Here is a 17,686-nt window from a genome sequence, read left to right on the forward strand (position 1 = left end):
CAGCTAACAAGATCAAATAGTTTTTAAGCTTCAACAGTTGCCAACTGCTAACAAAGTTCAATCTGAGTATGCTTTAAGTGACTTTAATCACGCTATAGCCTTAATAATTCATGAATAGAACTACAGAACATTGTGAAAAATTCAAACTTAGATTGCTAGCATTTTTGTACGGACGCTTAAGCACAACTGTATGGCCTATATAGGGTTAGTTAGAATGTACAGGATAACTAGAATTATGATCTACCGGTATGAAGTTATCTTTACCTCATGTTATAAAGTAGAAGTGACTTAATGCTGTCCTGTGTCTACTAATCAACAACAGTTTGATACACGTCCGATTGACTTTGTAACATTTTTTTTCTATTTTTAAGATTTTACTATAATCTCATCAAGTGTTTGCTATTTTGAACACAACAGTAAACAGCCTCATGATCTACGTCATCAACTCTTGTTTTAAACCGGAAGTAATCGTATTTCACGAAAATGACTAGTTAACCGATCTTAATTATCTTAATATATAAAAAGATAATTACATTACTTTCGCATGTTTCATTAACAAAAGTTACAAGCCAACATTATTCATTATAATGTATGAAGATATAATTGATTTACTCTCGCAGAATTATTAAATTAAAGTGAAACCAACAATTTATTTAAAATAGTTGTCGTACGATCTCGCTACCTGCCTAATTTTTCAAATATTTTTATTATCAACCACTTGCATTTGACGTGGTGGTTTCACTGCAGTTGTAATTAAATATCTATTCTGATGTTGGAATGTTAAGTTCTGAAAAACGCTGCTCTAAAGTGTGAAACCGAAAAAAAACTGTTTTCACGATATCGCAAGGCTCATTACATGCGTTGTTTGCTATCTGATTGTATGGTACATGGGTTGAAGTGAGAGAAATGTAATCTAGATTCCTCTTGAGTCACCTAACCAATTTGAAATGTGTTACAAATATCCAGTTTTGGAGGTTTGAGGCTTATAACTAACTTACCAGAGTTTAGCTAACGAAGGTGAATGGTATCAACAATATGTTTCAATAATGGAATGTTTATAGTGTAAAATCAACAATATGTTTCAAGGATTGCATACTTGTAACGTAAACAGGATTCTGAGGGTGAGTGATAATTACAAAATATTAAAATTTATCATTTATGGCGTAAACTGTAATAAGTTATTCAACTATTCTCAAATAGTATTAAGTGTTTTCTTTTATTGTATTTAGTCAGATGTTTCAAAATATTTAGATTCTTATAATAAATATCCTTTACTTATACACATAATCAAATCTTCTGGAGATTCATTTTTATATTGTTTGGCGCAAAGTTATATAATGAGCTATATATGTTCTGTCCACCGCAGGGAATTGAAATCATGAATTTTGTTGTCGTAAGTCTGCTTACCCCTAACACAAAGAGAATCGAAAAGATCGTTCAGTAGAAAAATAATAGAAATGTACGCGTTTTATTTATTTATTTTTCTTAATTTATCGTACAGAGCTCGAACCGTGAGGGATAAACTGTTAATTTATTGTAAGGAAAAAAAAAGGATATCATATTGAAGACAGTAAGTGTGACAACGTGTTTCAAATTTACTTTTAAACAAACTTTGTGAAATTCCTAATATTATTCTTGCTTATGAAAAAAGAAGTTGGTCTGTTTTGAAGACGACAACGCTATTAAAAGCAATATTGAACACTTCGAATTCCTTGTGTTATTTATACTTATAAGCTACTTATTAGCACCTAAATGTGGGTTGATTTTAAGTCTAAAGTACATTTGTAACACATTTTAATGACAATATTTCCCTCTTAATTAATTTAAAATTGCTTTAAGGTAATCGATACGAAATCGTGAAATTTTATTTGTTAATGTTTTTCTCAAAGGTTTCAGTGCCACATTTATAACCAACGAAATATATAACACTCAACTCGTAATCTGAGGGCAGCAAGTTCGAATTCCTCTCACACCAAATATGCTCTCCCTTTCAGTTGTGGGGGCGCTATAAAGTCACGATCAATCCTACTATTCGTTAGTAAAAGAGTAGCCCAAGAGTTGGTGGTCGGTGGTAATGACTAACTCCTTTCCCTCTAGTCTTACACTAATAAATTAGAGACGGTTATCGCAGATAACCCTCATTAGCTTTACGCGAAATTCAAGAGAAACAAAATTTTGACAACCGATAAACAACATATGACGTAATAACATATTCCCCTAAATATGCACGAGAAGGTGAAATAACACTTTGCGTTACTGCTTAGTTTCACCTCAACTAATATAATAGAAAATTCCTCACAAGTTAAAAAATAAATAAATTCTAGAACAATAACACTAATTTCATCTTTTTTTACTATGTTTCTTGATGTTATATTTATTCACTCGGTAACTCAAATAAACGATAACATTGCATTTGAAAAGAAACTTGTCGCGTTACACCTATTGTAATTGAAATTGAACTACATAAACACGCGAAAGTTATTTCAGTTTCTCATTTTATATATATATTTATAAAGAAACCTGTTGGAACGAATAATGAATGTCATACCATCACACCGGTTAGAAAATGATGACCAGGTGGTTAGGGTGTTCGACTCACAATCTGAGTGTCGCGGGTTCGAATCCTCCAAACATGCTCGCCCATTTAGCCTTATAGGCGTTGAAACATTACAGTTAATCACACTATTTGTTGCTAAAAAAACCTAAGAATTGGAGGTGAGTAGTGATGATTAGCTGCCTTCCATCTAGCCTTACGCTGCTAAATTAGGGATGGCTAGCTCATATAGTCCTTATGTAGATTTTCACGAAAATTAACACAAACATATATAAAATGAGAACAGGTGCCTTGAAGTTAGTTTTCAGAGCAGGGCTTTCAGTATATAAAGAAGTAACATGAGTGCACTGAGAAAATGAATAAAGCTGGTATTTTCAGGGCAGATTTACCCTCTGCCTAGCTCGTTATACTTGATAAAAATGAGATACAATTTTAAAAGTTTGATGTTATTAATTCTTGAAAAAAAAAAGTTAACTACTTAAGTTTACGGAACGAATATAATGTTATTTCTTCTACCAGCACAAGAAGTTTTAAACACCACCAGTTGTTTCCTCGATTGTAGTGCCATCTGTTGCAAATAATTTCATACAATATGCAAAAATATAAAATATAGTATATGAAAATCATATTACGAATTGAGCACCTAAATACTATAATCCATAATTTTATAAATTCATTGTAATCGTTTCGTTTTTAATCGCATACATTGAATAAATGAATAAATTTTGTATATTAAATTCAAAGAGTGTAATTATTAACTTTTTTTTTAAACCTAAATTAATTTCGGCAAAATAAAAGTTTAATGTATTTCAATATTACACTATGTAACAAAAATTTTGTTCCTGGATAGTATGTGTTATTTCTTAATTGCTTATGTTGTAAAAGTACATTAAATGGTCATTATTCCTTTCAAACTTTGCTTTTGTGACCTGGATAATGAAATTTAGAAATTAACCTATTTTCTATGTAAAAACGGGCAAATTGGCACATTTTCATTTACATGAGGTCTGAATAAAACAATATATGAATCAAGATTTACGTGTATTTATATTAAAGTTATACAAAAATGTTTAGAAGTGAGTAGTTTTTCGAGATTTGCAGCCATAATGTAAATCCCTTTCACGTATCAGCCCCCAAATAGTCTCCCATCATGTTTTCGTAAAACGTTCCCAGGTCACAAAAGCAAAGTTTGAAGAGAAAAATATGTTTTCCATTTACTTTAGGCATAAGCAATTGGTAAGTAACACTTTTTGCCCAGGAACAAGAAAAGGTAAGTTACGTAGTGTTATTGTTAAGAATCATTATTACACGTAAATGAATTCTTCGTGACTTATGTGACTGGGCCAGCTCTTATAAAAATATTGTTAAAAGTATAACAAATATATTTTATGACTAAAATACAAAAAAGTTTGATTTCCTATTAATAAAAAAGGAAAAAAAATCTATATCTCAAACACCCATTACTTAAATTAAGTTTCGAGAAGGAGGGAGTCACTGATTCCACAATATTTGAAGTGCACTTTTCAATAGATATACTGATAATAGAGGTGCTCTAGATTGTTATGAATCCCATATATGTATTCCTCAGTATCTAAGCAATCAACCATTGCTGTTTGACATTTTTGGAGTGGTTGATAAAAACCTGTCACTCCTGGAAATCGGGATTTGTTTAATAATAGCGATCTCCATCGTCCTTCTAGCTGGTATAAGTTTAACAAAACGAACTTGGTAAATATTTACCAAAGAAGTGGTTGTGTAATAAAGACTCAGAGATCTATCCCTTTAGAAACTTCCTATAATTGTAAGCCTTCAAGCCCAGCAGAGAACTAAAACTGGTCAAAGCATGCTTTAATACCTGAGACATCAGCTTATATGTCAGAGGAAGGCAATTAATATTTGATTTAATAGAGCACCAATCTTAAATATTTAAAGCACGTGCTAAATTATAATGTGGAAGTCATCTCCTCAGGAGAGATTAAGGTGTTGTCTAAATCTGTTAACAGCTGCTTGTGTCTGGTCACTTTACCTCATACCTTATAGAAATCAAAGGGTAATCCTCAGTAGCTGCGGCACTTGAAATTCTTTCAGAGATTAGAGTCAATTAAGCTATGAGATCTTGGGCATGATCAAATACATCAATCGCAATGGTGTGACCTCCTGAGCCCCAAACTGTATTTACAGTTCAAATCGGTCAAGAGGTAACGAGCTAAAAGTTTGTGTTTGAAAAACTCAAAACCGTTATGCTGCAACTAACAAGTACTTCACCTGACATTGCTTGCTTTTTAATATTCTGTTATATTTATTTTACGTTATAACCATCGCCCTGTGGGAAATAGGTGAGCTTACTGACTTACAATGTTAAAACTTCGCGTTCGATCTCCAGCGGTGGATACAGCAATTCGACTTTGTGACAAAAGAAACAAATAAATAAAAACACGATAGCCAGTTATCAACTCTCACATTATTTGTATCTCTTGGCAGTCTCTGATCCTTACATAATAAGAGGCTTTCCATAGAGCTGAATATCAGATATTAAAAAAAAAACTTACCCTACTTTCCCTTGTTTGTCTTTTATTGTTACTTTTAAGGGCTGATCTTGGTGTAGCAGTAGGCGTGCCCCTAATAAAAAGAAAAATAAGAATGTTTGATACATTCTTACTGAAAGCATTTCACCTTACAGCCTTAGGTGGGTGATAACAGTGACAATCAGTTCTGTTATTAGATTGAAATACAGGCACAGCTCTTATAGATCGAATAGAGTGATGTTGACTGAATGCTTTTCCCACTTGATTAGTAGTTCAAAATTAGTGACGGCGATACTTGAAACCTAGTGTTTGACTACTTAGCCAACATGTTGTGTAATGTGCCCTCAGATAGGAAATATCAAATACCTTTCATAATTATTCCATTTCTGTATCCGCTACAAAGGGGAATTTTGCATTGATATATTTATGGTTCAATAGTGTGTATTTGAAAACATGCTCATGTGTTATCACACACGAAAATTTTGTTTGTTTGTTTGTTTTTGAATTTCGCACAAAGCTACTCGAGGGCTATCTGTGCTAGCCGTTCCCTAATTTAGCAGTGTAAGACTAGATGGAAGGCAGCTAGTCATCAACACCCACCGCCAACTCTTGGGCTACTCTTTTACCGACGAAGAGTGGGATTGACCGTCATATTATAACGCCCCTACGGCTGAAAGGGCGAGCATGTTTGGCGCGACCGGGATGCGAATCCGCGACCCTCAGATTACGAGTCGCACACCTTAACGCGCTTGGCCATGCCGGGACTACACGAAAATACGTCGTAACATTAAAAAAACTAAACAAATCGTAAAATCTGTTAGATAATATGCTTATTTATTCAGCGATGAACAGTTGCAGAGAAAGTAGGTGCTAATCATTAAAAGAACCAGATACCCATTTCAGAAGTGGAGCTTTAAAATGCAATGGTTAATCCCACTATTCTTTGGTAAAGAATAATCCAAGAGTTGGCAATAGGTGGTATTGACTAGCTGCTTTCCCTCTAGTCTATTACTTCGAAATTATGGCCAGGTGGTTAAGGCGCTCGACTCGTAATCCGAGGGTCGCGGGTTCGAATTCCCATCACAACAAACATCCTCGTCCTTTGAACCTGAAGGCGTCATAACGTGATGGTCAATCTGACTATTCGTTGGTAAAAGAGTTGCCCAAGAATTGGCGGTGGATGGTAATGACTAGCCGCCTTCCCTCTAATTTCACACTGCCAACTTAAGGACAGCTAGCGCAGAGAGCCCTCATGTAGCTTTGCGCTAAATTCAAAAACAAACAAACAAACTTCGAAATTAGACAGCTGACGTATTCAGCCCTCGAATGGCTTTTCGCGAAATTCAGTAAATAAACGTACAAAAGAAGTGTAATAATTATAATAAGGAAAGTAATTTTAGTTTAATCAGAAAAAGATACAATAGCTTAGATGTCTAGTTAGAATTTAGTGTTAATAAAAAGCACAAAATATAATGTTATTTTTAAATAATATTACATTCTTAGCAATTTGTAAAATTATTAGACATTGTCTGAATATTAGTTGCCGATCGAAAATTTGTGGTTGTTGGTCTGATAATTACAAATAACCTGATAACCTGGAGTTCACGTATGAAACAAAATATACAGCAGCTTGTTTAATATATATTCACGACACTCTTGAACTCGCAAATTGAAACTTGGATATAATGTATATGGTTACATTTGATTGTGCTCATTATTTGGGTACTTTCTGCGAGTTTTATTATAATAACACTGGAATATACAAAAATCTATATTTCTTTGATTTAACCACGTTTGATCAGTTTAGATCATTTTGTCTTCACAGCTTTCTTCGTTATGAATAAAGAGTTACCAGTCTCTTTACTATGAGTAAAGCAGTAATCGATCTATTTATAATAAACAGATGGTCTTTGTGATGAGTAAAACAACAGTCAGTTTATTCATAATAAGTAGAACTGTAGTAAGCCTTCATGATATGTAAAGCAGTAGTCTTTTTGTTTGTTTCGTTTTTGAATTTCGCGCAAAGCTACACGAGGGCTATCTGCGCTAGCCGTCCCTAATTTAGCAGTGTAATACTAGAGGGTTTGTTTTGTTTGTTTTTGAATTTCGCGCAAAGCTACTCGAGGGCTATCTGCGCTAGCCGTCCCTAATTTAGCAATGTAAAGCTAGAGGGAAGTCAGCTAGTCATCACCACCCACCGCCAACTCTTGGGCTACTCTTTTACCAACGAATAGTGAGATTAACCGTCACGTTATAACCCCGCCACGGCTGAAAAGGCGAGCATGTTTGGTGCGACAGGGATGCAAACCCGCGACCCTCAGATTACGAGTCTAACGCCTTAATCCATCTGGCCATGCCCGGCCTAATACTAGGGGGAAGGTAACTAGTCATCATCACCCACCGCCAACTCTTTGGCTACTCTTTTATCAAGGAATAGTGGGATTGGCCGTCACATTATAACGACCCCACGGCTGAAAGGGCGAGTATGTTTGGAGTTATGGGGATTCGAACCTGCAAAGCAGTAGTCAGTTTATTCATAATGAGCAAACAGTAGTCAAACTTTTCATAATGAGTAAAACTGTAGCCAATGTAGACACGAGTAAAATAGTGGTAAGTTTATTCATACGTGAGAAAAATATGTAAATAAAGACTAGCGGTAAAATAAAGAATCTTCTTCATCGTATTTTTGTCTGCTGCACGATTTTATGTTTCTCTTCATGTTGCCGAAAAAATAATCGTGCTTTTTGTTTTCAGTACGTGCTATCGACTAGCAACCACCACTCTAGTCTATCAGGTCAAAATTATGATCGACCATTGCAAGTGGTGATTGAGTAATACGGGCGAAATTCCGAAACAAACAATGTATAGGACGACAGTTAGTTAACACTTTTACTCGAAGTACTCAAAGTGTTTTATTCGGTTCAATGTTAGAGTCCGGCGTGATTTTACTGCTTACTTTGTGAGAAATATTAAATCCTTGTAAAATAATCGTGTAACTGCTAACACACTGTTTGTTGTAATTAGTAAGCTTTGTTATAGGCCTAGTTAACTAGGCACTTTAACAGTAAAAAAGGTGTATCATTTTCGTATCGCTCATTGTTGAGTGAGCTAGATCGTTTTGGTTAAAAAATATGGTAGATTTCTGTTAATATAAAGTTCTAAATACAATGTGTATGAAAGTATCCAAATTATTACAAGTAAAATATAAATATATATCAATGAATTGTACCTATGGCAAGTAAGATAATCCACGTGTTTATAATGTATAATTCTGTATCTCGTTACTGTTTCGTCAGCATTATACAGTCATACTTATTGTATAAAAAATATTCCATGTTACATTTCACTCAAATCTGCATAAGAAAACAGCCTTAGAGGCAGAGCAAAACTTACAACGTTTTTTTTTTTTTCACCACTCCGACTGTAATTACCAAAGGCTCGAGATTGTTGCTCTAATACTCTGTTATACGAGAACACGAGGAGAGAGAAAGTGATTGTCTGCTCGAGCTCTGCGCTCGTTCAAACCAGTTATTGTTTAGCTTTCTTACATGTACTGCTTCTGTACTTTTTTTTGCAAGTTTTCTTCTTCTTCTAAAGAATTTTTTTGGCGAATCATATGCACTGAGTAATTATGTTCAATCTACTGACTTCACAAATAGAAATACACTACATTCTTTAAAGCAAAACAGAATATATTAGGAGAATTAAAAAGAAGTCTATTAGCTTTACATGATTTTAAGCCAAAAAGAGCTCTGGACGACTCGCCTCGTCCAATTGTTTTACAACACCAGACATAAGCTAACACATAATGTGGCAAGAAGCTGCTAATATTAACGCATGCTTAATATGTTTTAATAAAACTACGTTAGATCTAGTTTCATTGAAACCCAAAAATATGAGTAACCTTCAGATATATGAAAAACAATACCCATTAGGTTTAAACCCCAAACTAAATTGTCTGAAATTTTATTTGGTCATAGTAAAATAAATATATATATATATATAGCTATTGTTTTCAAAATACTACAAAAACTTGGTATTATTTTACATTAGGTCAAGGATCGACCCCGGGGCTACCAGTGGCTAGTCTAGCCGTCTATCCCAGCTGTTGGCCCTTGAGCTTGTCTTCAGCCTACTCGCCATATGGTCCGTACAGCTCAGTGCTGCTCCGTTACCTCAGCCTAGCGCGTCAAGCCTGCGGCAGTGTTGTCTCACCTGCTGATAGAAATATCATAGCCACCGGCCATGATGGCGTGGTCTTGGCTTTGTCTGAGACGGCGTCAACAAAATCTTGTGATGGGGATTCCGGTATCTCCAGTTATTCTCCGCTGGCGCATCGTATAAAATCCTGGAAATTATCTCCATTAAACTACGTAGCATCGTCAAATTATTTACATGTACAGAAGACAGGTACGTATGTATATATGAATACGAAACTAATAAATACAGAGTACTAAAATACGTGTATACTACTCAAGAATCACTTATCAACTACATTTGTCTATTTTATATTTCAAATTAAAATCCGGAAGTAAGTTGTTTAGACGTCTCTTGTTGCCACATAAATTATGTGAAAACTTATCACTCACACTTGTTCTTTTTAAGGGTTACTGCTGCCAGTAGCACAGAATACATATTAAACAATCACAAATTAAGATGTTATTTAAAAAAACATCTCAAATACATAATTAAATAGAAACATGCCTAGGTTGAAACTATTAACATTTTCATTATTAGATAAATTTCAACTTTAGAAAAACGTGATTGGTAGTTCTGTTAGGACGAAAGACATTAACTGTTTCTGGATTGGTTAACTGTACCTTATTTCCCAACTGTAGCTTATTCTCCTCCCATGTTTCGTATTTAAACATAAAACGAGTTTTTCTGTTGTAATATTTTCCATTTAATGCGTGTTTTTTCTTTTATTTACTGTTCAACGTTCTGTTTAAGAAAAACCACAACCTGTAAATGTAGTCAGGTATACTATTTTCCTATTATATTACACAAAGTTTAATGTACTAAAACATAAGCAATAATTTCGACTATAAAATGTAAAAATAAAATATATAAAAATATAAAATATAAAGTGTGAAATGTTATATAAGCAATAATAATTGACTTGATCCGTGTTCGATGTTCGTAAAATTTACTGTGGAAATCTGACCACACTAAGCTTGCCTTTAGTAACAGTACGAAGACAGAACAGCATGGAAGTCAGGAGTTCGATTCCTCTCGGGGACTCAGCAGATAGTCCGATGTGGCTTCTCTATAAGAAAACACACACACACACACACACAACAGCAAGGTTCTCATATTGCAACATATACAATATTTATTGCACCTATAAAAAGTGTAAATTATTCTACCCGAAATATTTGGCTAGTTTTGACCACCCTCCTCCCATTCCAATAAAAGAGAAGTTAGAAAACTTTAGAAATATTTGAAACTATGGAATTTTTAGCTCTGTAAGGCATTCAATTAGTTGCAGTCCTGATCTGAACTAATAAAACAACAACACCCACATTGTGATTCTACAGGATGTTTTAAATTCTTGGGTTGAACTTCTGGTTTCAGAACAAACTAAATTGGAATTGTAACTGACGATTGGGTATTTACAAGCTGTTCAGTGTTCAGATTAGTTTTAAAGATCATTCTCAGATAATATCTTCCTAAACAGATATTCCTTCAAGAGTAGTTTGGCAAGAGAAGTCACCCAGCTGTTTGTTTTCTCATGATTTCTTACAGTACACACAATCAGTTAATCTTTTCTTTTTTTGTTATCTTAGGAGTGCTTTAACGAATTCTGCTTTTATACGTGTAGCAACCGTCAAACCAGATAAAATATTGGGCAATTTCTTTTGTTTGTTTTTTGGAATTTCGCGCAAAGCTACTCAAGGGCTATCTGCGCTAGCCGTCCCTAATTTAGTAGTGTAAGACTGGAGGGAGGGCGACTAGTCATCACCACCCACCGCTAACTCTTGGGGTAATCTTTTATCAACGAATAGTGGGATTAACCGTCACATTATAACGCCCTCACGGCTAGGAGGGCGAGCATGTTTGGTGCGACCGGGATTCGAACCCGCGACCCTCAAATTACGCGTCGAACGCCTTAACACACTTGACCATGCCGGGTCGTTGGGCAATATTCTTAGTCATCTTTGATTTGTGCCAGTAATATCGTGACACTCGAAAAACAAAACAAACGAATCAAATTATTGGTTGTTTGAGTTAAAATAATAATTTGATTGCATGAAACATGAGAAAGCAAAAAACTCTCTTTGCTTCAGCTTTTCGTTATCGTGAAAAAATAAATGCAAAACGTTTTACAGATGTGATGGATAAATATTTACTCATAGTGATGTAATAAAACTTGACATTTCTTCTCTGTATAATATAGGAGACCAGTATATTGGTTCGAGTTTGTCTTCGCCCTGCATCAGTCCGTCCAGTATCGAGAATACACCCAATATTATCAACCTACCGTCCAAAACTAAAGCTTCAAAAGTCCAGAACAAGTGTTTAATGCCTATCAAAATCCAGAACAGACAGTCTGAAAAAATGACAGCGGCCTCTAGTGGTCGCAAGTTGTCTGATTACTCAATTGAAGCACTTTTGGGCCCTACAAAGTCCTCCAACCTTAGCCAAGAAGAAAACGAACCAGTGAACTTGGTGACAAGAGACCAAGGTATTTCAAGAGGTCTGCAGTTACCTACGGTAAGAAAGCCACCGTTCTCATGTTGCAGCTGTGAGAAAACATTTAGCACTCCACATGGACTTGAAGTACATGCTCGTCGTTCGCATAACGGCAAACGGCCTTTCTCATGTCTTCAGTGTAACAAGAGTTTTGGCCATGAACTTAGCCTAGACCTACATCGAGCTGTCCACAGGACTGAGAGGAGCTTCGAATGCCAGCAATGCGGCAAGACGTTCAAGAGGTCATCCACTCTGTCCACCCACTTGCTCATCCATTCTGATACCAGACCTTACCCTTGTCAATACTGTGGGAAAAGGTTCCATCAGAAGTCGGACATGAAGAAACACACTTACATTCACACAGGTCAGTTAATAATATAATATAATATAATATAATATAATATAATATAATATAATATAATATAATATAATATAATATAATATAATATAATATAATATAATATAATATAATATAATATAATATAATATAATATAATATAATATAATATACTTTTACTCGTTAAGCATTCGATTTTCCAATTTACAAAATTTACCACTGTGCCCTTACACCATTTATGTTTGGTGGTATAGGTAGACTTTTCACATTAGATATTAAAAGTACCATAATACAGATTTCTTCACTTTGTTTTGCAGTTTTGTGTGTCTTAATAACGAATTTGAGATATAGATTGTAAGTACTGATAAAGGTCAAGCGACTGACTGGACAGCGCACCTTTTATTTTTACAGGAGAGAAACCTCACAAGTGTAACATCTGTGGAAAAGCTTTCAGTCAGTCATCTAATCTAATCACCCACACCAGAAAACACACTGGTTTTAAACCGTTCGCCTGTGACCTGTGTCCACGTGCTTTTCAAAGGAAAGTGGACTTGCGGCGTCACCAGGAAACACAGCACGCAAGTGCGCCCTCTACTCTTATGTTACCTTCTTCTGGCAGCCTGTCAACCCTTCATAAGCCTGTAGTTTCATCCGAACGATCTACATTGCTTTCGTGAATAATTTTAGCTTTTCATTGTCAAATGAATTTGAAATATTACGCAATAATTGCCCTTCATTTCTTGTTTTTTTCACCTTGAAATATTAATTGACGATATCTTGGCCGTTTGAATAACATGCATTTGGAAAATGTTAAATGACATGTGAATAACACAACGCATTACTTGAAGATGGTAACAGCTACATTAATCGCTTCAAAGTATCACAACATTCTAAAGAGTTCCTTATCTGGAGCTATAGTTAAGGAAGAATCACATCTATATTAAAATCTGTAACATCCAAGCTCTCTCTTTCCAGCAGTTGGTCTGTCATTTGGATATTTAACGCTGGCAAGGATAAATAATAGCAATCTTCAGTTGAATTCGCTGTGACTGAGAAAAACTGTGTTTATTTATTCTAACCTTTCATTATAATATCGCTTTTACTACTTTAAGACAGAACCTCGATAACCTACTTTTGAATTTTGGGTCTTAGTTATTTAACTGTATCGCTGAATAATTGTGTTAGTTGTCTTAATATCTGATCTTACTCGGCTCAGTTACTAAGTTCAATTACAGAGAAGAATTAGTTTGGCATGGCCTGGCGATTAAGGTACTCGCCTCGCAATCTGCTGCTCGTGGGTTCGAATGCCTCTCACCAAACATGCTCGTCCTTTCAACCGTGAGGGCGTCATAAAGTTACATTCAATCTCACTATTCATTGGTAAAAGAGTAGCCTAACAGTTTACGGTGAGTGATGTTAACTACTTGTCTTTTTTCTAGTCTATTATTGCTAAATTAAGGACGTCTAGGACATGTAGCCTTCCAGTGGCTTTGCTCAAAATTCTAAACAAACAAATAAAATGAATGACCCAAAGTCCATCACCAAGGGTCTTCCTGCATCTTATAGCGAAAATTAATGACCCATTTAAAGACCTTCGTCAGAAGTTGTCCCTCCAATATTTTATTCATTTATTTCTGCTTCACGTTGCATCTCAAGTGATCACATACCATCTTAATACGTTTTACAAGTTTTGTACAAACGTATTTTGACAAATCTTTCCAGTTACAGATTTCGTTATTCTTAAGCATACTCGATTTCTAGCTCCCAATTACGGTTTCCTTTATACCAAGCGGACTCAATCTCTAGTTTACTGAGATTTCCAAGTGACCAGCAGGTCCACAACACAGTAAATCATGTTAAAATAAATACCACAGCCTCGTTAACTGTAAGCAAACAACTGCGTTTGTTGCCTCATTGTAATAGTGTTCTAAAAATACCTTCTCACTTATTCCCCCCATTCTTTGGAAAATGCCCTTTCGGTGGGCACAATACACGATCTGTTATAAAATGTTTCACTTACTAGACTCTAATATTAACAGAAAAATACCCGAATCTTTTGGATACACTTCTTTATGGAAATTATTAATCATTTTGAGCTTCTTTATTAAGTGCCGCTTGTTTGTCACTATTTGTTTGTAGTACTCCACTATTTACACAGGTCGTTATGTGTCCATCCACACAGTCTCTCTTTTGAAAGCGCCATGTTTAAAAAAAATCAAATTTTTGGTAAAATCTTTGATTTTAAAAATTTTTTTTTTCACGCTTACGCTACACTTATGCGGTAATATTGACTCCGTGACGTATTGCCTGACTCATTGTTTCAAGTGTTGAAAAACTGTCGCCATGAATGCGTAAGTCCCCTACTAATCCCATTGATGTTGATTTTACGACTTAGTTTATTCATTTAAAATTATGATTGTGGTTTAACCTAGATGTTTAATCCAAAAATACCTCAAGAAGGTCCACGATTAAGATTTTAAAATAATCTTACTTCAGGGCCACAAAACAATATCTTGGTGGCTACAGTGTAATGTACGTTACTGTTAAGAGTTAGTTTTGTGAAACGTATGTGCAGTATTACGAACTAAATTAATTGCACGCAGTTGCTTTAGGAGTATCAGGTACTTGAATTGTTGTCTACCTTAATGGTCCTTGAGAGATTAGAAACCAAACAAATGTAATTCACACGGTGTTAGGTCAGGACGATATTTGTGGTGGGAAAGGATTGTCCATTCGAACTTTCCAGTTGCAGATGCCACATAATGACCATTCCAGGGTCTTAAAATGTTTCGTGTTTCAGAAGAACATCTTCCAGGAGTGAGTGGATAATTCATCAGCCGCAGCTTACTTATATTCAAAAAATAAGCAAAAATATATCATTTATTTGTGACCATCACTCGCGCAATAATACAGAAGTATTTAGAATTTCATGCCCTTGGTAACTATATTTACAAAATGCGTTCTTAACAACTTCTGTTCTACGTTTAAATTATCAAAAAATATTTGAGTTCGGTTAAATGTGTTATTCCAAAAACCAGGGTTTCACTCTATTCTGACGTCTAAATGAAGCGTTTTATTGTATGTTGAAGTATTTGCAAACAATATTTTAAGCATTCTACGGCAAAATGTTGAGCGTGTATAAAATACTGTTGAAATGCGTGTTCGATTTAGTGTTACTGTGGCGGGCACATAACAAAACTACATAAAAACTACATGGTAGAATAAAGGTCTTCGTGAGACTTGCTTGAACTCTATATAGCGGGTCCCTGTGAGACATAAGGACTGCATGATGCAGTACATACGTAAGCGAAACAAACGTGGATTACACCATCATATGCATGGGTTCTAGAGAGATACCTAAGGACTTCACGTTCCATTATCGACAAAAGTCACATGTCGGCCATAATTCAAAACATAAAGACTCCAAAACAGAATATGAATCCTCGTGAGATATACGAAGTTTATGGTGTGTGGAGTGCCTGCCGACAATGGTGGAACATGTTAATACTGTATAATAAAATAATGACGTATAACGTGACGTAACGATTATATAAGAGGCTAAAAAAAGACTACTAAGTAAACTCTTCACTGTAAAAAAAAAAGTACAAAGATACGACCTAGAAGAAAGCTACATCATATCGATGTGATTTGACCGCTTTTAGAAACATGAAAATATTGATGTCATACACAACAAGATTATATGTAAATCGGACATGAAGCAATGTCATTTATGACATCGCAAGAGTATTTCGTTGTTTACACATTTGAAAATAATTAAAATGGTCGTTCTATAAAAACTTTCGGACTGCAGAGTTTTTTTGCATTTTAAGAATAAGTGATTTTTATGTTCGTTTGTACGTTATTCACGACAATATATCGAGGATAACTTGTATATCTAAGTCATTGTATCAAGTGTTTTATCTTTGTATTTATGATATATCATTATTTTAAGTCAACATGTTTTTAATATTCTCTGTATTATGCACTGTTTGTACAATTGTGGCACATTTGTTGTTTTTTTTATTTTCATAGCAGGTTCTGTATCTACTGATGTCCAAATGGTGAGTGCATCTAGTCCCTCACAAGTCCAAATCGAATATTGTTTTGATTCATTGCGCATTTTTGTGTGTATTTTTCTGTGTCTGGTTTGTATGTTCCATGTCATAAAGCAATGACAGATTCAGTATAGTTATCTGTTAAACTTGTTTTAAATATAAATTTAATCGATAACTTAGCATAAGTCCACACGTTGTTCGATGGACAAGTTAAGTTGTGTTAATGTCCAAGACATAAGATAGAAATCTGATACAACTGTACATACATCTGATACGTTATACTAAATGACCATTATTAACCAGTCCAAGCACTTTTCCATCGACTCTGTTTATTGTAGCTGCTAGTTCTATATTAAGCTCCCTTAACACAACACTTAAAAATTCTGTAAGCCAATTAAAGTAAAGATATTTGGTTATTTGTCCCAGCTTCCAGAGATACGACAGAAAAACTAAGCTTAGTGACTTGTAGTTAAAATAAAATATAAATCATGAAACTTTTACTATTTTTTTAGGCTCACAGTGATCCTTCAAAACCTTCTTATTCACAATATGATATATGGCCCACAATGCAATTACTTTAAATAAGATCTTGTAGTCCACAAGCACACGTATTTTACCTAACTTATGACTTGAAAGGTTACGTCATTGATCTGATATTGCTTATTGAAACTTATTCATGATATCGTAGCATGCCATAAAGGTTAAAAACGGGAAACTTAGATGGGTTATATTGTGTGAATATACGGCTGGTACTCTTTTGTCCTTTCTACGTTGCATGTGTACAATTCCGTTACTTCTCGTTAATGTTCAATAAAATTGATCAAAGCATCGAAAATTGGTCACGAATTTTATTATTTCTTGACATTTAGAAGCAAATAATTTTTTACCGTTTGGAAAACAAAATTAAGTGAGCTTTCTTTTAAAAAAGTTAAAGCGAAATGTATGTTTCAGTCACCTAAATTTGAAACCTTCCCCAGAGGGCAAAGAAAGCTATTAAAGATATCAAGCGAAGAAAGTTCTTCATGTTTTAATGTATTTTTGTTCTTTATTCGTTATACCTTTTAGTAACCTTATAATGAAAAGGTTAAAAACACCAACACCATTTGTCAATATACATGTATATATATATATATATATAAGATACCTGCTTTGATCCTAAAGGTGTTGTGCTACAACAGAATAATACATGGCCCCATACAGCAAGGAACACATCTGCAAAGATTGAAGAGCTAGACTGGGAAAAACTTCCACATCCTCCTTATTCTCCAGATCTTACTCCATGTGATTATCATCTATTCCAAAGTTTGCAGAACTATCTTGATTGAAAAGAGCTTGGAACACATGAAGATGTCAAAACTACCCTCTCTACATTCGTTTCCTTCAAACCCCAAGAATTTTACAGAAGTGACATTCAGAAGTTTGTGAATCGTTGGCAGGAAGTAATTAATAATAATGGAACATACATGATTAATTAAATAACATTAAAAGCATTTGAAATCTTTTCTCTTTTTCTGAACCTAAA

General features: G+C 34.7%; 1 protein-coding gene across 2 annotated transcripts in view; it reads left to right on the forward strand.

Annotated features, from left to right (window-relative positions):
* LOC143252149 (uncharacterized) overlaps positions 1-16,999 on the forward strand; it is a 148,949-nt gene extending 131,950 nt beyond the window's left edge. For both annotated transcript variants that reach the window (XM_076503846.1, XM_076503845.1), the window contains 3 exons: positions 9,133-9,489; positions 11,477-12,136; positions 12,521-16,999. In XM_076503846.1, the coding sequence (XP_076359961.1) occupies positions 9,133-9,489; positions 11,477-12,136; positions 12,521-12,786 (1,283 nt within the window). In that variant the 3' untranslated portion in view covers positions 12,787-16,999. The remainder of the gene's footprint in view (positions 1-9,132; positions 9,490-11,476; positions 12,137-12,520) is intronic.
* The last annotated feature ends 687 nt before the right edge of the window (positions 17,000-17,686 follow it).

The sequence above is a fragment of the Tachypleus tridentatus genome, chromosome 6 (assembly GCF_004210375.1).
Source record: "Tachypleus tridentatus isolate NWPU-2018 chromosome 6, ASM421037v1, whole genome shotgun sequence".
NCBI lineage: Eukaryota > Metazoa > Arthropoda > Merostomata > Xiphosura > Limulidae > Tachypleus > Tachypleus tridentatus.